General features: G+C 38.3%; 2 protein-coding genes across 9 annotated transcripts; both read right to left on the bottom strand.

The window, feature by feature from the left end:
• Window positions 1-2,939: 2,939 nt before the first annotated feature.
• Window positions 2,940-12,908, bottom strand: ccdc13 (coiled-coil domain containing 13). Of its 8 annotated transcripts, none has more exons than XR_011692930.1 (19): window positions 12,101-12,901; window positions 11,885-11,964; window positions 11,693-11,724; window positions 11,290-11,480; window positions 10,967-11,115; window positions 10,744-10,886; window positions 10,469-10,552; window positions 10,241-10,357; window positions 10,013-10,117; window positions 9,735-9,905; window positions 9,467-9,643; window positions 8,659-8,868; window positions 8,348-8,448; window positions 7,977-8,039; window positions 7,740-7,871; window positions 6,462-6,572; window positions 5,670-6,312; window positions 4,708-4,853; window positions 2,948-4,082 (listed from the first exon to the last, which is right to left on the bottom strand). XR_011692930.1 is itself a non-coding variant. In XM_071491758.1 (17 exons), exons 2-17 carry the CDS (start codon window positions 11,898-11,900, stop codon window positions 6,291-6,293), a joined length of 1,821 nt encoding a protein of 606 aa, XP_071347859.1. In that variant the 5' UTR covers window positions 11,901-11,964; window positions 12,101-12,904; the 3' UTR covers window positions 5,496-6,290. The 8 variants fall into 8 exon arrangements, 5 of the variants coding, with proteins under 5 accessions (XP_071347859.1, XP_071347858.1, XP_071347860.1 ...); XR_011692931.1 differs by having other exon boundaries at window positions 2,949-4,047; XR_011692929.1 differs by having other exon boundaries at window positions 2,940-4,853.
• A 3,930-nt stretch (window positions 12,909-16,838) lies between these two features.
• On the bottom strand, window positions 16,839-19,288 carry higd1a (HIG1 hypoxia inducible domain family, member 1A). Its single transcript, XM_071491944.1, has 4 exons — window positions 19,157-19,288; window positions 18,596-18,670; window positions 18,241-18,375; window positions 16,839-18,075 (listed from the first exon to the last, which is right to left on the bottom strand). Exons 2-4 carry the CDS (start codon window positions 18,663-18,665, stop codon window positions 18,002-18,004), a joined length of 279 nt encoding a protein of 92 aa, XP_071348045.1. The 5' UTR covers window positions 18,666-18,670; window positions 19,157-19,288; the 3' UTR covers window positions 16,839-18,001.
• Window positions 19,289-23,939: the final 4,651 nt, after the last annotated feature.

Below are 23,939 nucleotides of genomic sequence, written 5' to 3'. Positions count from 1 at the left end.
ACTATATTATACTATACCAATAAAATTTTGATAAGAGCTGTTTTGAGTATTGTACTTGGGTATTTATTGTTACTTTCCACAACTAGATGCTTTCTGGGTTTTTTTTCTGTGTTGTATTTTTTTTGCCATAGAACATACCGCCAGCTTAGCTTTAAGGGTCAGTATACCTATCTCATTTTATTCGTTGCTATTGTGAATGTCAAATATAATTTTTACACCTACTGCTATAATAGCCAGACATTACACTTACTTCACAGATTATGTAAAGATTTCATTTAAATGACTGTCAAGAGACTGACAGACGCATACTGCAGAGAGGTGCTTTTCAATCATCACCCTCATGTCTCAAGGAAGGTCTAAAAGGTCCTTTAATGAGAAATGCCATTAGTCAAAGTGGATTCTTTTTCATTATAGTTCCATTTACTTATCTTGTTCCTGTATAGGACTGTAATTATCAGTGATGAAATATCTTGTCTTCAAAGATTTTCTTTCCAGGCAAAGAAGGAAAAGAAACACTAATTTCCATCATCACCATAGACACTGAGACACTATGCATTATGTGTATTGATTGGGCAACGTACACTTACATTAAGTATGTAACACACTTGAATCTGACTTCTGAATCTGATGATGATTCATAGGAAATGTGTACGAGCATCCTGGAGCCCCATCCTGAGGGTTTTTGGTGTCATTAAATCTCCCTGTAAACCAAGAGGTATTTCAAAGCCAGCTTGAGAAAATCTATGAAGTTCTGCTCCTATCTAGTTTGAAATTCATTTTTTTATTAAAGTTAATGCAACAAAGTGGGTTGGAAACATCTATAAACAACATTTGGTGGTGATGATGTTTTGTCCTGACATTTAATTTATAATCAGAGTAAGTTTGAAGACAGGAAGTAGCTAATTCAATGATTATTATTAGATTTCAGTTTTTACCAAGGTCAACGATGCATCACCTTATCCAACTGGAATATTTTAGATGTGAAGCACCTCGTGAATGCCCTCACTCATTCGAATTCTTAAGTGATTGCACCGCCTTGTTTAGTCATTACCATTATAATGTGTGATTCCCCTCACTGCACTACAATTTTTCTTACTTGGTACTTTTACCAAAGGAAAAAGTACCAAGGGGACTATGTAAAATGTACAGTAAGTACTGTTACCAAATTGTTTCACAAGACATAATAAAATGCACACTCCGATGTTCCCCAAAATAGTGTTAAAGTGGGATGTCTGACAAACTACAGTGAGTAATATTTGCACGACTAGCACTATATGCTAGCTGAATTATAAAAGTAAAGTTAGCGTTTTTTAAAATCTTTCTTAGAAAATATGAATGCTACAATTTGAAGCATGATAAACATAAATGTTTTCACGTTATTTAATAGATGCGTATTTTCTTTAAGGACATTTATGCCAAATCCCTTTCTCCTAAACCACACTAAATTATCTTTCTGTGCAATTTTCTTACTAATATTTTGAGATGTTGCTCAAGAATGGATTATGAGCGACATGTTGCATCTATGTGTCAATGCAAGTCTGACACACTGAAGGTCATATGACTTGTCTGATTGTAATACAGGAAGTCAAAAGGCCTCCTCCAGTGGGACAAACTCTTGAGTGTTTGACATTTTCGTCCTATGGCTGTCCGCTGAGCTAGATTCTGCGTGATAGAAGAAACACGCTTGGAGCCATTAACGCCTGGTATTAGCGGGTAGAGGACAAGTACAGTTGTAGAGCCTCCACTTAGGGCCTGGAAATGTGAGATATACTTATCAAATGTTTTTCCTGAATTACTGAGTATCTAGTGTAAGGAGCCAGTTATATGAGAAATAGAAGCAAATGACTGACGGCATGTTCAGCGTGCAGCAGCAAAACATGCGTACACTCTTAAATAGGATAATAAGGTTTATATGGAAAAGCTTGAAAATGAACATCTTACTTTATCTATATTGGGTCGGGTAATATTTGCATGAAAATACTATCCTTTAAATAGAGCGCAGACACAGTGAGGACCCATTAAGTATTAATGATGGATGTGATTGTTGCCAAAACAAAGCTTCACACATCTATATTCGTAAAGCGTGCACAGATAGAATTTCTCTGAGCAATAAGCAGCCTTCTGGGGCGTAAAGGTAGCTCAGCCAACATGTCATCCTCTTTTGTCTCTCCCAATAACTTTTTTTTCTCTATAAAGATAAAACTACAAAAATTAGCAGCCTGCGATCAGTGGTGCTCATGCACACATCTCCTGAAGGCAGCAGATCCCACCGGCAGTGATCATATTCATGAGCAAAAGGTCAATGTCATTGTGTCAGCATGTGTTAAGGGATTTGTTTAACAACTGTTTGTTAAGGATGTTACTGCTCCTCCAGCCTTGAAGCTGCAGTGAGCACCAGAGCCTTTGCGTGTGAGCTAGGCTGGAACATGAAGGATGTATGCATCAGAGATGATGGACACACATGACATGGCCAGTGATTCAAACTTCCAGCTCAAGTACATTTTCTTCTCCTCTAGTTAATCTCATATGTTTAAATGTACAGATTGTGTCTTTTATTCTCTGGCAGTGGCAGTTTGTAAGGTGTATTAAAATGCAACAACGAGCAGTTAAGACCTATATATATTGAATTAAAACAAAGCGACTTTTTCTTTTGTTGCCAGGACTGTTATCAGATGTGAGGCTGAGTGTTTCCTGAAGACACTGATTATTTCTGAGTTTGACAGAACACGGAGCAATTCTGAAATCTGACAAAGGAAATAGATCTACCATTGGGAAGAGGGATTGAATGGACGAGTCATGAGCCAAGAGTAACTGCTAGATTTCTACAGGGACTGTGAGGGTGGGGGTGGGAGGGGTGGGGGCTGCCTTTAGTGGCGGTGCATGCAGGGGACAGACTGTGGGGAGCTACAGTTCATCAGAAGACAACAGTTTTCTAAGGAAGGTTGTCACCACTTCACAGTCAGCTTGTTTTAGTGTCAGTTTGCTCTCTGTGCCTTTGCTCTGTTCTCCTACAAAGTATTTCAGTAGCAGCACGCACCTGGTGTATTCTGCAGCAATGTCAGCACCAAGATATGTTCCTGCATTTTTGCTACATATATAGAATATTTTTATTTCTGCTTGTCTGATTTAAATTTTAAATAAGTAGCACTATATACTGTACCATTATTGTACTTATTTATATACTCTTTTATTCACTCCAGAAGCAAAGAGATCACTGTTCTTCAATAGATGTTATAACAGCTGGGCTATCGCAACGGAAATTAAAATGTACAATATCGAATACTGCACAGAAATGATGTTTGCAGCAGATTAAGCATATGTGATATGTTTACTTGTCATTTTTGGCTTTAGATTGCATCATCGCTTGAATATAACATGTCACTGTCAGAAAAACACATCATAAGTTGATATATGAGTTGAGATACAGTACATGACTTACCACACTGCCACCTAGTGATGCTGCCTATTTTTAAACTTGCTAAAATAAATGAAAATTACTTTTTTTTTTAAAAAAGAGCATATAGTATTGACACAATACCTCACTGATCCTGAACACTGAGAGACTGCAAGCAAAGCCAAAGTTTGAAAATGATCAAACATAACTTCAAAAGTTTGACATAAGAGAGAAAGAGGCATAGATAAAAATCCAGATGAGATAATCTGTTGACAGTTCTTGCCTTCACAATGTCAGCAACAACGATACTCATTCTGTGAACCTTTCACTTGTTACAAAAAAAGTGCTTATCATCGCTTCAGGACTCTCTTGAAGTGAAGATAACAGCTCATTATTTCATTTCTACTTACTGTAAATGAGCACATTAGGACTCTGCTGTTTATTTTCTTTCCATTACATGTAAATGAGACGCACTAGGAGATGAATGGACTCATAGAGGCACAAACCGTTTTCTGGCCTGAGTAAAGTTCACAGATCCCTCATATACTGATGGCTAACTTTAACCTCTGCGTTCACAGCTCCACTATTTACTTTAGTTTCTGGATGCAGTCAATGGTCTGCAGGAAGCATTGGTCCAGAACGAGGGAATACCTCTGAGGAGAAGGATGGAGAAAGGAGTCATTCAAACCTGGAATGACAAATAGGTGAGGCTGTTTACGTATGCTGTGTTTACATAAGTTTGTGTTTGGTTTGGTGGGTTATTGGGCATTTTGGAATAAATCTACACCTTTCTGCGTAATACAGCTACATAAAACAATATTAAAATTGTTTGGCGAAGTGTAATTTATTTGAAAGTGATGACACTCTCTAATGACTGAAGTCAACAGGAGTAGTTGTATTTATCTATGACAACATTGGCATTTAGCTGAAATTACAGTGAATTTAACGTGCATTAAACAGCAATAAGCTTTATTTAAAACTCAAAAGCTGGTCATATTGGCCTTCTTCCTGTCAAGTACCACATGTTAAAAATAAAAGCTTCAGATTACATTTTTTGGAAACTGTTCTACATGCTCATTTTTATATGAAGTCGTGTTATTGCAGATATAAAAAAATAAATAAGAATAAGATGGAATAAGATGCAGTTAGGGACCATGACAAGTATTTGCTCCATCAACACGCTTTCTGACACTCATTGCTACATTTGATACACAATTTGGCAATCCTGCAGGGCATGTAGTCATAAGGCTTATGGTATCTCGTCTGTTCCTCCAATGACACATCTCACTCTACTACATTAAAAGGTGCCTCACCTTCTATCCAGGAGGTATTCAACACAAGCTGTTTTTTGTTACTCTGAGCATAAAGGCTTTCTTCATCACGTCCAAACGCTGATATTTTTGTCATGTGGCACTTTCTCGCTTAGTCCAATGGGGACCTGCCAATCTCCCACAGGGTCCTGGAAGAAATAGTGCGGTATTTGAAGCAGCACACTAACTCAGCCATGGTTTTAAATTAAGCGTGATGTGGAGGGGGAAGAGGGGGGGTTCTGCTGAAATCCTTTTGGCTACATCGGAAGAAAATAACTCGGATGTTAGCATGAATGTAGGGGCCACTCCCACCAGGCTACGCATATCCAGACAACATTTGGATCAAGAATCTAAGATCACATAGCCTACTCTACATATGTGTGACATGCTCTGGGGAACGTATGGAGGACTACAGTGGGAGTTTGTGCATCTTGAGTCCGCATTCATTTCCAACCACTATTCCCACACAGCTGGTTTCAAGTCAAAAATGATTAACAGTAATATTTAAAAGGAATATTGGAGTTTTTGGGAAATTAACTGAGGTGTTTACTATTTGGATTGGCCTGTCACACATTTACGTACAACCAACTAGAGCCAAAAAAAACTAAAAACTGTAGAAAGGTAATAGCCATGAAGGATATATTGAATACATTCAAAACATTTGGTTAAGATTTGGTTAAATTGGATGTCTCATTAGTTTATAAAAATATTTTAAAATCAGACATTGTAGCTCTTGATACCTGCACTGGACTTAAGGTTACCAGTGGAAGAAAAGACATACACAGATTGAATAAAATGTGACAGTGACATTTATAAAATAGCAAGTAGACAAAATATGAAACCATGGGGAGACATCCTATCAGCGTCAAACATTTCTGTAATCGGGAGGAACACTTGTCTAATGCCATATTGTTCATTTGAAAGCTCTTCTACACCAGGTACTCAAATGGTTAAACTGATGTCACCTGAACGGAGAAAGGAACCATCATCACCGTCGTTGAGGGTTCAGATGGAGAAAAAGAAGGAGATCTGTGGTGGTGTTTGTGAGGCAGAAGAGGAGAGCCTGTTTCCTGCAGGCTGCTGTTTGACACATGTGACAGGAGAAGGTAGGGCTCAGCTGGACGTGAGGTTGAACAGGGACCAGCCACTTCCCCTGGTTAGTGTCTTGTCTGGGCTGTCACAGAGCCTGCAGGAAAACATGCTTGACTTGTCTCATCACGTCACTGCGGAGCTGCAGGTCATGGTGGAGAGTGCTCTTTAGCGATGCCCTTAGTGCCTCCGTTACCTCCAGCTGAATGACCAGCCAAGAGATGACATATAAGAGCAACATGGATGTCTCTGTGCAGTCCAAACGTGAGAGTTAGAATGAACGCTTTCCATAGGCAGTGTGACCGCTGCCAGGCATCACTGTTTCTGTTGTGGAGTATAAATTTTATAGTTGGAAAAACAAAACTCAAGAAAAGTTCAAGACATCTACAGTGTTGCCAAAGTTAGAAACAAAATGTTTATGAATGCCAATCAACTTGTTGGGCAGCCTGTTCAGGTTGTCTATGGACCATTCCTGTTGTTGATAGACTCCTGCCATCCTAGTGCTGAAGGACACTGCTCCTGAGGGATTAGAGTTATGACAGCCACAAGGGAGATAGACAAGGGAGTAACTGATGAGTCAGAGCATTAAAATAAAAAGTGAAAAATTGAAATCTGCTTGACATTGTCACATCAGGCTGTCATTCCAGTTTTACTTGCACAGTCCTTACCTTGAATCTAATTTTGTCCTCTCCAGCTGCTGCTCCAGGATGACTGTCCTGCGGCGCTCCTCCTGATACTTCTGCTCTGCCTGCAAACACCTCTGGTTCATCTCCTTTTCTCTGGAAGATTCAAACAAAGGAGGTTTCTGATAGTTACAAATGAGTTAAAATTAAAGTAATGCAATTCCTCTTGATGGTGACCGTAGAGATGGACTAATGAAGCTTTAGATGGACATGAGGGTGGGAGGGAGTGGGTCCTCCACTAATTAGAAGGTTGGTGGTTTGATGATCAAACGACACCCTGGAGGATCAAAGTTTGATCCCTGGCTCCTCCAGGGTGTCGAAGTGTCATTGGGCAAGATACCGAACCCCATGTTGCCCCTGATGGCTGACCCATCAGCGTATGTATGACTAGAAAAGGGCTATATAAGTGTAAGTAAACAAATTAATGTACTTGTAGAGTTACTTGCATGTACAATAATGAAATTGATACATCTAGGTAACTGTATATGACTTTCAAAATTACTTAATTATGTCATAGTTTTCTTGAGTAGAACATTAATTACTTTTTAGTTACTTTTAAGTTATCAATTTTAGCACTGGGAAGATCTAATACTAACTTTAACATTTTTGTTTTAGTGCAGCCCCTCAGTCAAAACTTGACTAAATAAATAAAATGATCCAAGAACTAGTAGGAAGGTCCCTGCAGTGCTCAGAGAGCAGTAACAGAATCTATGGCCTTGAAATAGGCACGTACAATGGCCAACAAATTAACTGAATATTGTAACTCAATATAGAACATTCCCCCATGCCTAATTAAAGATAATAATAAAAAGAAAGAAATAAAAGGAGCCAGCATTGCCAAATGAAAATAAAAAATGAAAAACTGCATTTCAAACAGTCAACAGCCTTCATGTGAATCATTTAAGTGCTGCAAAAACAAGTTCATGGATACTGCCATCTCTGGGATTAGCAGCTGACAAAACGCTGTAATTTCATTATAACAATATAAATATTAGTCTTTGGATACAAACCGATCTTCAAATTGCTTTTGAAGAACATGTATGACTAATCCATAATCACAAAGTGTCCCCCTGGGATATTTTTTTGAAATCAGTAGAAATTGTTTTGATGTTATAAATCAGGAGACATTTTTAAACCTATGTTTCTCCAACATGTGCATTTCAACAAGCACCATGTACCACTGACAGTAAAATAACTGAGAGCAATAAATTGTAGAAAAAAATGTGTTCAGACACTAAAATCAGTGTCTGCAGTACATATTACTTTGTCTGTAGGACGTTCACCAGCTCACAGAGTCTGTCCCTCTCCACGCAGATGATTTTATATTCACTGCACTGCGTCATGAGTGCACTCACGTCAGCTGAACATTTTGGACAGTTTGAAGAACCTGAACCCCTAAGAACAAAACGATACAACATTAAAATATTGTTTTTTACGTGGTACCTAACTTACTGTATAACAATGTATCAGGAGTATTTATAGTTATCCATGTCTACTTACTTGAATTCTACACTACTTCTCACAGTAGGCAGCACCAGTTTATGACCAAATTTAGAAACTGAACTGGGGAAAGAAAAGTTGACACAGTAATATGAACAGAAATCCCAGCAGAGTACGCTGACAAAACTGTGAGACATCAAACAAAATCAATAACCTGATAACAGAGAGTTCCCCATTAGCCAGAGCAAATTATTAACCCTTACTTTGCCAGACAAGATATCTGTCTTACTGTAACAGCAGAGGAAATTAGTTTATGAGGTAAACACATCATTAACAGTCTTTATGACTGTCAATAGCTAAATCAATTTAAATAAACTAACAATAGTCATTCTCTAATGAACATTTAGTATGATTATGATAAGCATACATACCCTGAAGATGTTATTCTCTTGTTAATGTCTCCCTCTTCAGGGGAAAAATCTGAACTGCGATTTAATGTCTTGGGTCTAGACTCTATTTCCACGCCCTCCTCCTGCAATAGTTTTACACTCACATTTAATGTCTTGCCAGATTTTTGAGCCAACATTTTTAAATGTCTGACACACAACGAAAACACTGGATTTGAGTGAATAGCCAAGCATTGGTTGAAAAGTTTGAACAAAACAGAATAGACTTTTCATTTCAAATTTTAGTGCGGCTTGCAAAAATGTATAATTCAACATGACATTGCTTTTTTTTTCACCTTAACGGAGAGCTGCTGGACTTCCTCCTCCAGTTCTTTGATCTTGGCCTCTTTCTCAGCAACCACTTGCTTAAGCTTCTGGATGAGAGGGCTGTGCTCTGAAGGCTCACTGCTCGGCTGGCGTCTCGGGCTCTGCTGAGCCTCCTTGCTCTGTCCGTTCTGCTGTTCACTGAGTCGTCTCAGCACCTCCTGCATCTGGGTCTGCTGCTTCTGCGATGAGATAAGGAACAGGTATTGTTGAGAACAACATGGTAAAGCAGGGGCTCATCACTTCTTTCTGCATTCTGGGGCTTATTTTGACTTGTAAATATGATGACCTCATTATTTATTGTTCTTTGGTATGCGGAACAATAACTGAATTGTTTATTTAATAAACTTTTAAATATATAAATCATGACTAACCTACATATTGTCAAATGGGCCTTAATCATGTTACACATTCAACCATACTTAATTCATTACCTAAATGTATGCCTGTTGTTACACAAAAACTCCAGGTTCAGAAATTTGAATACTTGTCTTGTCCATGAGCCATGATCCCATGATCATTTGGGCTTATGAACCCCTTTCCAAACCTTCAGATTAAACCCCATATAGTGCAGTAGTTAGTATGAAACCATGTCTGTTTTTTTGCTTAAAAGATTATCTACAGGTTTTCATATAATAATTGAAAATGAAGTCAAATTTAGTCTCATGACAGCTACTGTAAAATTAAGATATACTACAATTTGTTTGTCTACACATAAAATCAGACACAACTAGTATATAAATGTTACTGTAGATATATTCCTTTTATCTAAATCCTTACCAACAAAGCATCCACAAGCTCATCATCATGTTTACCCTTCTCCAGCAGGGTGGAAATTTGGACCTTCAGAGTTTTCATTTCAGCAGACAGAGATTTGTTCCTGGCTTTTGAGGCTTCCAGCTTTTTCTTCACATCCTCATGGTTTTTTAGGAGGGCCTCGTAGTCCACTGTGACCCTCTATACAGTAGTGGAAAGAGACCAGGGCTTTTGAACATAAACAAATTTATATTAAATTCATAAAATCCCATTTACAAATATGTATACACACCTCAAATGCCTCCCTCTTCTCCTTCTCTATGGTGCGGATGTAACTGAGGTTCCTGTCTTGAGGAGAGGTTTTCAGAAGGTCCCCCAAGTCTAGAAACTCTTCCTCTAAACTCAGAACACTTGATTGCCTCTGCTGAGTTGACTGGTTCAGCTGCTTCTCAAGGTCCCGTACCTGTTGCACAATGTCCAGTTTTGTAATGTTTGCAGTGATTTGTAAGCACATTATTGACGTTATGAACTTAACTTGAGAGGGACATTATGTCTTCATTTCTAGCGTACCCTTGTCTGAAGAACAAGTATCTGCTGAGAGCGACCTCTAAAGCTCCCTGGGTAGCTTAGTAATTGCTGAAGATTGACCTCCTCTCCAACCTCACTGATCAAAACCTGCAACAGCAGTAGCAGTTCATATTTTGGAACACAGAAGTCACTGAAGATTAATAATATGAATTTGTGGTATTCTTCTTGAGCAGTTACACTTCAGGAAGGAAAAAGGAAAAAAGATACTACCTTCTGAGCTACTTTCAACTCCTGTTTGACAGATTGAACCTGGTTGCGATACTCAGTTACTTTCAGCTGAGCAGCAGCTAATTTTTCCTGTAGAGATTTTACCACTGGATTTTCCTGCTTTTGTGAACAAATGATACATGACTCAGATCGAGTTATCATCATTACAGCTAGGAAGACATAAAAATATCCTTTATGATCAATTTTAAATACTACTACTTCAATAATTACCTCACTGTCTTCAGATAACCTCTTATTCTTTGGCTTTGTACCTATCTTTTGCCCAGGTGGAGAGTGCACCAAATTGGTCTGTAGCTATAGAAAGAAGCATAGCATTACAACTATTCATCCATTTATTTATTCCCTCTTCATGTTATACCACAAATAACATGATGAGCAAAACATTGTTTATTAAAAAAAACATGTAGCTTTAAACAAACAGTTGTATGCTGAAACAACAATTCAAATAAAATGATGAACTTTGCTACAGAACAAAACTTTGCTACCTCTTTCTCAAGCTCTTTGATTTTGTTGCTGTTTTGCTTTGCCTTAATCTTTTCCCGCTCAATTTCAGAGGTGAGCTCTCTATTCTTCTTGGACAGCTCAACAATCTTGGTGGCTGCTACATCGCCCGCCAAACCCGAGGTGCCTAAACAGATAGAGTAGATGAGTCATGAAGAAGCTAAGCATCACTGTCTTGAAAAACAAGTGCATGTTATGGTATAATACCTGCCAAGGCAAGTCGTTCCTCTTCTCTTTTCTTCTTTAGGTGTTTAATTTCAAAATCCTTTTCACTCAGAAGTTTAAAGAGCCGACCATTTTCATCTTGTAGTGCCCTCAGCTTGTCTTCCAAACTCTGATTGTCATTCTGCATAAGTCTATTGGAAGGCAATTAATTGTTAGGAACATGATTGTTCTCATTCATCACCCAAGATTATTCATATCTTTAACATTTAAATGTTAAAGATTTCCAAATATCAAAGTAATGTAAGATGTTACTATGGTAAAAAAAAAAATTGGAAAAAATTAAATTCAGCCTTTGTAAAACTCACCTGTCATTTGCAGGCAGGTTGTCTGCCTGCATGCCTTGCTTCGATAGATCCAAATCATCCTGTGTTACACTGACATTAAGCTTATCTGGTTCTGTCTCCTTTTTCCTTTCTAGTTTTCTTTTCTCCTGCTGTTTCTGTAGCACTTGGAACTGAAGGCGCAAGTCATTCAGCTCATCATCATGCTCCATGATCTATGATGTATAATAAGAAAAATACTGTATAATGAACTTCTACAGTAAAAGTGGAAAATAACAGTGGAAATCTATATTGGCAATAAAAATAATGTGGGAAATTGGTAACATCATGAATACTTGAAAATAAAATACTTTCTGGGATTTGTATGCGGTACACTTAAATGACATATTTTCAGTTTTAGCTGAATAAAAATAATTGTTATATTTACCTGTTTATAGCTCCATCGTTCATCATATTTTTCTAGGTGGCCAAGTTTAAAAACACGATTAAACAAATGCCCTCAATCTGTGTTCATCCTGTAAAAGTTGCAGCAAAGCAAGAGGACTGTGTCCTCCCTCTTGTTGGGCACAGATACATGACTATCAAGCATGAGGTTCTTATTGCTGATCCTATTGCTCACCCAAATGGCGAGTCATGAGCCTAAACCGACTGAAGCTGTCTCCAGTCCTCTTGGCAAAACATCAGCATTTGCTAGGTAACCTGCCGAGCAATTAGCGAGATAAGGTCGATGTTTATGCTCATGTGAGTGATTGGAAATACGCATGACTGCTCTCTCAGAACTCCAACAGCAGCCTTGCATCTCCTTACAAAGTTGTTTAAAGAGAAAATAGCTTACCTGTCATTTATCCAAGTACAGCCCCGGTAAACAAACTGGACGCTGTTTTGCACAGCATTATTTTGTTTGGCAAGTGAAGAAACTAGCAGCTTCCTCGTTGTTCGCCACCGATGGCGACGTTACTGTAACCATAGCAACGGCCCTCAAGACTCAAATCTCGCGGGAGCAAGAATGTCGTCATCAGTGGCGGGATTTGCTCCAATGTTTATTTGCCTTGGTATACACACCATGGATGTGTTATAAGCTGATGGTGAATGAAACCATCAATACGTTTTTACTTAACGTACTGTGATAAATAGCCTATGTTGATGCGACGTGTGTAGTTTTACAATAAAACAAAGCTCTACCAACTCCTACGCTATTATATTGTATCATGACAGTAGCAGGAGACGAAAGAAGTATTTAAATCAAAATGAAAACAACAGTTATTAACACCAACAGGCACTAAAAGTTGCGCAGCTGCTTTAGCGAGTCTGTCCAAAGTCCCCAGACTCAGCGCCGCTCCTCTGTGACTCTGCTTCACGAAAGAAACTGTAGAGTCCCGAACCGCACGAACGCACAAGCGTTCTCTTCGGCTTTCTTCGGTGAAAATCGGCATGTACTGCGAGTGTGGAGGAGGGCAGCCAACCTGAGCTGGCAACGGCAACGTGACATCGATCGAGTTTGCACTGATTGCTACAAATATGTGTTTTTGTGGTATTGAATGGCAGCAGCGACCACACAGAACTATGCTAAACATGTCAACCACTGTGCAACTTAAAGCAAGCTCGACTCTGTCACTTTGTGTTCTACTGAGATTTTAACACTATATAATGCTTTCATTAGCCTTTGGTGACACGTAAAAGTGCGTAGGTGTGGGTGCGGTTAATTGACAGGGGGTGGGGGTAAGGAGGGAATAGCTCATGAATGTGTTATAATAATCCTTGGGGTGTCTGCAGTGAGTTTCCAAAATGTTACAATAGCACCATCTACTGTGTTGCAAAGTTAATCGCTTATCACAAATCTTTTTATAAAATCAGTGATAGCTCAAAGTCACGGGGAACTCCAAATATAATAGATTATTATACCAAAGAGGTCTTTAGAAAGACAAATGAAAAAAAGTCATATTCTGTGTAATTCAATTCAACCAGCAAAAGATATCTGAAATATAGTTTGGTAAAAAGTTTGTAAATGTAAATTTGGGACCTGTTGGCCAATTTCTTTGCATTTTGAACCATTTTTACATTCCGCATCTTTTTGTTGAAACAAAAGCCCCTACGAAAAAAAAGATATGACCGTGTTGAGAAACATATATCCCACTTCAACGGCTTTAGCACACCGTCAGAGTTAATCATGGATGTATTATAAAGTTGCTCGCCTGGCGTATACGCCGAAAAAGTTTCTGGCTTCCGGGTTACTTCCGCGTTATGCGGCCCATAGAGACTGCGCAGTAGTGTCACTCCCATAATGCCTTTTGGCGATGAGGACGAGCGAGTGCGTTCATTGTGTGCACATCCTCCTAAGCTTTGATTTATCAGTCAAACTGTTGCTGAGTGACTCTCAGGAAAATGGAGACAACAAACATTTACAAGGTCTTTCACCTGCATTTATTTAGGTTTCTGAGTTTACTGTGTGTGCCATCACCACTGGAAGTGATCACATACTCATCAACCTCATATCATTTTACAGGCTTTATATCTGAAATGAATTCAAGATATTGCTGATTGAGAAGAAGAGTGCATTTAGGTGAGGGATCAAGGTGGAGCTGCAGAGGGAGCAGACTCAGCTGATGGAGATTCACGCCCACAGATAAATTCTTTAAATCATATGTCTGGTAATTTCCATTGAGTTGTATTGATATAAGACACAGACAGATAAAACAAGCTGCTGCCACTGCCCCAGACAAAGTGACAAGACGAGGAAGTGACGTCCTCACTGATGAGATGAGACTGTCTCTCAGCATCTTATCACTTATTGTAATACATTTAAAAATCTTTAAATCTCATCCCTGGTCATTTCCTTACAGGGAACAAGCTACAACCACTGCCCCAGGGACAGAAAAATTACAATTGACAAGGAAGTGACATCCTCACTGATGACCTGCCTCAATGAGAGGACTGAGTGCATTTTCAATTTGACCCCTAAAGAGCGCAGTGACATGTAAATGCAAATGCAGTGGCCTGAGGGCTGTTTGTTCATTATGTTTAAATACTGTCACTGCAGAGCAGGTTAAGTCTTTGAAAATCATCATTTTAATATGTTCGTAGATGAGTACACACATGAGTATGTGAAAATGAAAATGCAAAATGGAGTACTGCATTTTCTTTTTAAATTACACTTAAATAAAGCATCCTGTGGGAAGTGGGGTCACATGACTGCTGGGCTGAGGAGCACAGGTGGAGAACTGGGCAGCTCACACAGGTGTCTTGAGTTTTCTGTGTTCTGTGTCCTGAGCTCATTCTCTGTTTTCTGTCTTAAGTTGAGCTGCTTCTCTCCATCATTTACTGAGCACACACTGAGGACGTGGGCAGTTAGAGAGGCGATGATGAGGACGTCCAGGACGGTTCTTCCCCTCAGGGACAGAGAGGGGCAGCGGGCTGCAGCGGCTCAGGCCCCCGCTGCTGACCCGGAGGACGCTGCATCCAGGCCGGACTCAGTTATAGTTTAACCCGCTGACACAGTGAAGGCCATTAATCTATAAAATAATAAGGCTGGTGACCTGCAGTCAGGATGAGACACGGCTGCTCACACATCACAGAAACACAGAAGCTCAATGACTTAAATTAAAATACCTGAAGAAACTGTTACGGAGGAAGTGATGAAAAATCATGGCGGCGTCTTAGTGAATCCAGTTATGCGGCGAATATATCGATTACAAACAGTTACAGCCCTAAAAAAAGTGTAAGAAGTGACGAATAAATGCGACAAAAAAATAAAAATAAAATAAAATCACAAAATCAATGAACCTTGGTTTGTGTAGAAGAAAACTCGCCTTTGTGTTTATTCACTTTTCATTAACTTGTTCTCGTCCTGACGACGCTAGCAGTAACCTAGCAACCACGCTCGTTCCCGAGACACAGCGGGAACGCGGATAGAGTGCACATACACAGTGGTGACGTCACTCAGGGCTTTTTCTGAGCTTTGAAAAACTTTTACACAGATTAAAACCCCATGGCTTAAAAATGTAGAAGAGAAAGATTGATATTGGGCTGTGTGCACAGCTGGAGGTGTCCTATTGAAAGTTTTACAGGCCTCTCTTTTACTATTGCCGTCTATGGGAAAAATGCTTTTTGGGCCGCAGGGGGATTTTTCGCTGCAATAACACGAGTGGCCACTGGGAAATATTGGCTGCAAGGCTGAGCGGTGTCCAGGTCTTATAATACATCCATGGAGTTAATCCCTGCTCCTTGCTATATGACCATTTTCTCCTGTGACAGCCCTGAGCCACAGAGTTGTTTTGGCCTGTCTCAGCTTCCTACTTTGCAGGTTCTTCCAGACTGTCTGGCCTCTCCCATCTCATTGAAGGACTGACCTCGAATTACTTTTAAGATGAAGAGTTGACAGAATGGTTGATATAACAAGCTTTTAAAATACAACATAATGTTTAAGACTAAACCAGTGCTCTCCAACCTGTTTGACTTCCGACATCTTACAAAAAACAGTGTGTAGCCAGGGAACCATCTCAGATGTCTATTAGTTAGCAGATCCACCAAATATTGATTTTTCTCTCTAAACTACTCGTGGTTTCATTTCAATAAACACTCAAATGATCCAATATCTCACCCAAAATGAAAGATTACAGGAAATACTGAAAAACTGAAAACAGATTTGTGTATCAGAACTTTGTTTTTTCTTCTTTCCTCTCCCATTAATCATATCACAACCCCAGGTGTTTTTTTTTCTCATTAACTAAACTAGTAAGTGACACATACTCCTGATACCTGATATGTGGCAGATGCATCACATTGACGATACCTGAGGCAGTTTCATTGTGTTCTCTATTGTGAGTGATATCCATGTCATTATCACAGGAACTGCAGAGTCACAATGACACAGCTCTTTCCAGTATTCGCTCTTTGTACATTATGCAGCATTTAAAAGCATAAAACACTGATTAGTTCAGGACAACAAAGCAGTTTTATTTAATAGGAATGGAAGAGTAATTTTCAAAAATATGGAATGGGTTTTGGACACATGCCAGAGCACAGTGAAGTAAACAGTAAAATCTTCTATTAAGCAAGAGGTAAAAAGTAGAAAGCTTGATCTCACGTAAATCAGAATAATGTTATAATTACATAATCATTTGGTACAACTAACTAAACTTAATTCAGTCTGGAACAAATCCTACTGTTTTGAATGTTATGTTCAGTTTTTGATTCAACTATTTCCTAAATATGTTATTGCAGTTTCTTGCACCTTTCCTGTTCTCTGCACTGCCACTTTGCTGCTGTAACACTGTGAATTTCCCCACTGTGGAACTAATAAAGGCGATCTTATCTTATCTTATTTAGAAAACTTAATGATCATTGTGGAAGCAGTAAGCTACTTCAATGTCCTGTTGAACTGTACTGAGCTGTATGGTCTGTCTGTCTGTCTGTATGCATGACTGCATTTGATTTAACGGTCGTAGGTGTGCTTGACAAGCTGGCAGTGGATTGGATAATGTCACAGTGTGTGGTACAAAAGACTAAGCAAAACAGTCAAAACACATTTTTGGTGTAACTTGGACACGTTCAAAAATGATCACACTACAAAGTGGTTAGAATTACAAGACTGGTCATTTTTATTTCCAGTGGGAAAAAAAAAAAAAAAAAAAAAATCAACATTCAATAATAACATCTTCTGTATATGCACACAATATTCACAAGTCACAACTTTGTGTACAACTTAACAAGGCATCTATTTAAGCTTATCACAAGGTAGGCTATAGGATGATATTACTGTTACTGCACGGTGTGTAGGTGAAGGTGTCAGCTGGTTTATGTCTCATGAGGGCTTGTGAAGCTGCTGTATTGAAATATTGGACCCCCTTGTGTATCACAATAAAATGATCAGATATTGAAAAAAAGATGTCATTTTGTGTAAAGCGTCCTGAATGAAAACAATCCACCTTAAAATAAGAGATCTTTATGGTTTTTTGTAAATATAGCTACCCTTTTTTTCCCGTTTCAAATTTTCATGTCATTATTTTAAAAATGTGCTTTGTGGAATGATGCTGTAGTAAGACGTAAATCTCTTGTGTTCTAGATGCTTAGATTATGTGGAAGCTCAGGCATTGTCTGTAAACCAAGTGTTGTAAAAGCCTTCTTCGAGGATGCCCAAAATGCACTGGGATGCCCATTACAAAAAAGTGGGCTAAGGTGCAAGAATTTATTTTATTTTGGCAAAACATCCCTAAATTAGTACATAAAAGAATATAACTAGTATGAGACAATAAAATACAGACAAAGAAAGAAAATGGTCAGACTAACTGCCATTGGTGGTTGTTTGTTGTAAGTCCAGACTTAGTCTAGTCATATTGGTTTCAAATGATAATTTACCACATTTTCTAGATTTAGATACTTCACTCACTCATTCAAATAAGAGGCTCTAAAAACTCTGCACTCAGTTATGTCATCTGTCTAAACAGATATCAAACCAGCTGCTTTTAAAGCTGCAAGCGCACAGTGTGTGTAACCAGTGTTACAACAGTTGAGATCAATACACCTCCTTCTCAATGCAGAAGTGATAGCGTGACCCTCTGGTATAATACATAGAAGATATCATGTGTGATCAATAAGTTATAGCTACCTAAAAAAGAAGAGTGGAGCTGTTGAAGGGATGCATGCATACAAAAGTTGACGCATCTGCAAAAATAACCTCTACACACCTTAATATGAGGTAATATTAAGGGACATAAAATAACAGCGCAAGAGGCCGTGTTCACTTGTTTTCCATTGCTTTCTGTTCTTCTCTGGGTTTTACAAAGTAATCTCTGTACATTGTATACAGGACTCCTAAAAACAAAGAAGCAGAAGGATAGGTTACACGACATGCCTGATATCGCCTCGGAAACAGATAAGACGAATATTGCAGCTCAGACTTTATGACTGACATGTAAAATTGGTCATGATGTAATCAGTCACTAGGTTAAAAAAAAGGTGACACTCCAGGCTACATACCAACAGTCATGGCTCCGACCACAAAGCCTTGGGCAGCTACACGCATGTGGATCAGGTGCACTGACATTTTTGTGTCTCCCCGACTTTTCATTTTCAGCAGTCTGTACCCAACAATGGCGAAGAATCCAGCAATCCCTGCAGGGAGCAGAAAGGCACATCAATCCACACAGACGGCTAACTACGCCAGAAATCAGGCTCAGGCGCCCTGACTTTTACAACCAAAACGTGCAAACCACCAGGTTCCACCAACAGCCCCATTCTGTTTTAACCTTGAAAAAGTTTAAAGCTGAATGCAATTACATCTCACTCTAAAATGTTTTCATGATGTAACCATGAGGGCACAAGATGTACTCACCCACTGGGACAAATGGATTCTCCTTTGCTTTCCGCATGAACTTGGACTCATTCTCATCATAAGCAGACATCGTGACTGAAAACGAAATGGGAGATTGACAGCCTTTAGTTTAAGTTTCCAAAACATAGCATGCTAGCTCATTCAGGTGGGATACAGGTGGGACTGAATCCCCCTGTACACCTGCATGTCAGTTGTAGATAAACGTAAAGTTTTAGCCTAGCATAGTACCAATGAATACTGTTTTAAAGCTAGTTTGTAATTCGCTGCTCGGAGCTAATGTTAATACAACATGAACTCGCTCAGAGGTGAAACGTGAAGGGCAGAGGGAAGACACATCCTTTTATAGGCCCAAATAACTCCGCACAACCTGCCTTTTGTAAGACACATCAACTATTGTGCAACTGTGATATAGAAACTACAATAATTTTCTGTAGGCCTACATTTCGATTGAAGGCCACATTACGGAGAATGAGCGATACAATAAAACAATCCAGAGCGAGGATTAACAGCTGATAAAAACCTCCGTTTCGCCGTGGTGGATTTCACTGACTCGATTCTTACCTGTTTGAGAGCTGTTTCAGTCGCCTGTGAAGAACAATTTTATGGGTCGCTGGAGCCACAGATCCCACGTCCTGTCTGGAGGAAGTAACAAGCCGGTGCGTGATGTAACTACCAGCGCACGCAGGTCTGACGTCAGCAGGTTATCACGAGTGTGTTGCGTTGAAGTCGTAGAAGAAAACGGTAAATACAGCTCCCGCCTTGTAAATGGTGTCGTTTTCAATTAGCTTTAGGATTTTAAAGATAGAGGATTAATGGGTTTACCAGCAGAACAATTTAGGTAAAACTATTCAGACTACGCTATAGAAGGCCCTAAAATAAGTAGATTAAAATAATAATAATAATAATAATAAAATAAAAATTTGTACCCAGGGCTAAGTCTTTCAAAATAAAAGCAATGACTTCGGGCGCTCTCTTGGGGATGTGGTTGTTGAACGAGCTCTTTGTCCTATAAGGAGTTATTAGCAGTGACGGAGAGTTATATATTGTTCAAGCTAACAGAATCTCACTATGTGCTCGGTTATCCTCACACGGCAACAATTTACTGTGATAATAAATCTGTGGAGCATTGAACGGAGCATCAGTAGTTGAATCCCCTTGTAAAATCAAAGAGTGAAACGAATGTGAGATTTACTCCCAGCTCCATGAGCGTGTTGTCTGTTTTGCAACGAAACGAAAAATGCATTATGATACTGTCAGATGACTTTTCATGTCGTCATGTTACAGTTTAAGCTCTTCGCTAAATAAAGTATTAATTTTACTATGGTGGAGGGGGATAACTAACAATTCTTTAATGATTAATGTTAAACAACCCAGATACTCTCATGAAATTGAACCATCTCTTTCTCTTTAATTAATATGTACCCCTGTGCTTCTCCCCACCACTTATCAGTATGGGGGGGGGGGGGGGGGGGGGGGGGGGGGTGAATCATCTTGTTTCCCGTGTTAATCTCTGGCATTATGTAACAGTGGGCTCACGTCAGGAGGGCTCCTGGCACGTTTCTGCAACGTGCTGCATCCGTGTCATAACATAAATATTAACCATATCAGATATTACAGCACTTTTAATAATAAGTCGAGTCACTGCGGATTATCTAATGACTTTGAAAGCTTTGTGTAATTCTTTTAGCAACGACATCTTGTCCTATGAGAAAATGGTTAGGCTATTCTTTATTAATGTAAAAATAATAATGATTATTATATTAGTAGCACCAGTAGTGGATATGTTATAATAATAGAATTACAGGAATAATAATCAATGATAAGATAATCCATCAGGTAATAAAAATATATCCCCTATCATTAACAGTATGGACATTTATGGCAGCAACAGTTTACATGTATATTGACACATTCTTGTGTACAAAAACTAAAAAACAGTACATGATCAGAGCTTGAGCATTTAGAGCATGTTGCCAATGTATATCATATTAATGAAGAGACGTGTCTTTCTTAAACAACTTGTAATGCTGGCTTGAAACACTTACACTTAGAGTTTTGTTGTCATAGATTTGTTTAGCTTATTGGAAATACAAATTATGCGTGATTAATGATTAGTTGTACTTATAGATAATTGAGCCTGATGTGATCAACTGAAACCAGTGTGGCCTGCCTAAAACTAAGAATTGTTTTTTATTAACAATGGCCACATGTTTTTGTGAGAGCTTCTGCACTGTGTTCAGTCCTCTTGGGAATGAACATCAAAACAGCTTTGAAGCTCTAATGAGCCTGTGGCATTTCCTTTATGTAATTATGGACTATCAGTTCCCACTGATCATGTACCAGGCCCTGATCTACACTGTGGATTAAAGTAGAGAGATGACGGAAGAGTGCTGCAAACAATCATTATCTTCCAGACAACCTTCTAAAAACATTGTTAGAAATGTACATTTTCTTATATTTATTTCCATTTTGTTGTTTAGTGACATTCCTTATAAATTTAAGTAGTCTCTGCTGACCTGGAGAAGTCAATATTGTCATTAACAAACTTTTACTGCTAATAATTTTGACTTTGCTTCTTGCACCATTTCACTTTGCCTTGTTCGATGACAAGAAAATAATACTGTAATTCAAAACACTCTAAATGGAAACTGACAAGAAATGAAAAGAAGAAACATCGTCATCTAGTGGTGACCTTGTGAACAACTAGTGAGTAGAGACGGTACAATAAGTCCAATACAATCCAATACAGATCTTGCCCCTGAAGATGACTGCACAGGGAAATTTGCAACTCGGTCTTTGCAAATAGGTCCCAAATTTAACCCAATCCCCGAATTCTTCCAATCTCCAATAATAACCTTGCTTCACTCTCCCAGTTTCAAACCACTGATTTCACAGCACTGATAAATTAATTTCTCAAATGAAATCCTCTACCTGTGGTAATGATTTTATCTCAACTAATTTCTTTAAAGAGATATTCCCCTCTGTTGGTCATTTTATTCTTTTAATTAGTAACTCTTATCCCTGGTCATTTTTCCCACTTGTTTTAAACACGGAATCATTCAACCACTACTGAAAAAAACTATTTGAGAAATGCTTGAGAAAGTTATTTCAACTCACCTAATATCCTTTACGAATAGTAATGATATTTTTGATATTTTATAGTCAGTTTTTAGATCTTTTTTAGAGCCATAGCACAGAGACAGCTCTCATGAAGGCTTTAAATGATCTATGTTAAACAGCTGATAGAGATGACTGCTCAGTTCTGGTACTTTTAGATTGGAGTGCTGCCTTTAACATGATCGATCAGTTCATCCTCATGTGCGGTTTGGAAACCTGGGCTGGTCTTAAGGGAACTGCTCTGAATGTACGATGTTCATACCTCTCACTTATGCAGATGATACTTAGTTATATGTCCTGTTTAAAACCAACAACCCTGACAGACTTGATAATTTGTTTGCTTGTCTCAGTGATGTTAAATGTTGGTTGTTCCAAAACTTTTTAAAATACTAGCCTGCTTCAAAGTTAGCATGTTTCTTTGATAAAAAAAAAAAAAAAACTACTACAACTTGCTGTTTTTTTTCTCTTTTTATTTCCCCAATTCTTTCAGTAAGGCACTTTGTAACTTTGATAAACAAGTGCTTTTTTAACTATTATTGTTACTAATAGTTAACAATAATACAGTATTGTTACTGTACCAAATTGTGTTTCCAAAAAGTGTTTCACAACGTCTTCTGACCTTTTCTGTTACGGCCATCCCTAGTCTTTTTGCTTTGAGGTCTCTCTTCACATCTTACCCACGCAATAATTCCTCCACCTTTATAATAAATGCAAATGAATTCATTGCCAACCAAATGCTAAATAAAGATTGTGATACAGCAAAACACTCTCTCATGTGAAAACACTGTTTGTGTTGTTTTCCCTCATATTCTCACACACTAAATTGCTCATTAAGGCAAATACATGTACGGAAATGCATATTTCCAGATCAGATGTGTGTTGTGTCACGCAGGCAGAGGATGGACATTCAGAGGAGAGAAGAGCCGGACGAGATGCTCAGAATGTGGATTAACGTCATAAACTGAAATAAGAATTTATGGGTGCATACATAAAATTTGGTAGACTCAGGTTGTATTATTATATTCATGCTCTGAGTGAGAATCATTTGGTCCATACACTGTAACACACATACTGTATTCCATATTTTGAACTGTTTACATAAATATTACTTCCATTCTCTTCTTTCTATAAATTACAGCCTTTTTAACTACATCTTTAACTTACATTAGAAAGCTGTTTAATTCAATGCAACAACAATCCAGTAAAGCTGGTATAAACAAAACGTACAAACAGGTTGTATCTTAACAGTGAACAGTTGCTGCTCTTTAGTTATTTTCAAATAAGATGTATGAACCAGTAGGTGGTGCTACATGTCAAGGGACCAACACAGCAATCAGATGAATATGCAGTGTAGACAATGGAAACCAGGTGACTCTGAAACAAATTTGTGTCATTTTGTGTATACAAATATAAAAGGTTAACAGGTTATGGTGTCTGCCCTGTTTGTTGTAATGGCATTAAAAGTTAATTAAGAAACTTAAAAGTAAGTTCATTTAATTTAAGAAAAGCAGAAAGAAGCTAAACGCAGTTGCCCTATTAATACTCTAATTCTAATCACTTAATTCCCGTAATGTGGTCATCATGATGTTAGAAAATACGGCTCCCTTTGTGTAACCCAAATGCCAGAGAGGGCAGGTTTTAACTTTAGTACAGTCTGTTTCATAGTTGCACATAAATATTTAATCTGTTGATCAATACAACTGTGCAGAAGTGGACTGCTTTAACCAGAAAGTTTAGATTTAATCAAGGACATCCTTTTTCCTTGAACCATAACCTTTAGCCATTATAGCTGTATGTGAGAAAATATTTGTATGTATGTTTTAAACTTTATTTAAACAAAAAATCTCTCTGACTTGTTTTGAGATGGAATTGCTCAACAATCCATTAGTAATGCTTTCTCTGCGGGAACAATAAATAAACTATTGCCACATTTAAACAACCAAATCAGCAGCTATAAGGGTCAGGGTTATACAGTGAGCTGAATATACACTTTTACATTAGGGTTAGGGGTATTCCACTTAATATTGCTTAATTTGAATATTTTGTAATGAAATTAAACTCACAAAAATTAATCTGTGACATTATTTTACCACCCTGGAAACAATAGAAAATGAAACATGAGAAAAGAAACTGATCGTGAATTTCACTGTTCAATCAAACACTTCCCAGCTTGGAACTGGCCCCACACAAAGGGAGGAGCTAAAACTCTGTATATTTTGAAGACTGT

Source organism: Trachinotus anak, unplaced genomic scaffold (assembly GCF_046630095.1).
Source record: "Trachinotus anak isolate AG129_WGS33_773 ecotype Australia unplaced genomic scaffold, CSIRO_AGI_Tana_v1 ptg000012l, whole genome shotgun sequence".
Lineage (NCBI taxonomy): Eukaryota > Metazoa > Chordata > Actinopteri > Carangiformes > Carangidae > Trachinotus > Trachinotus anak.
The sequence above is the reverse complement of the archived record's forward strand: the minus strand, read 5'-3'. Positions and strand labels throughout refer to the sequence as shown.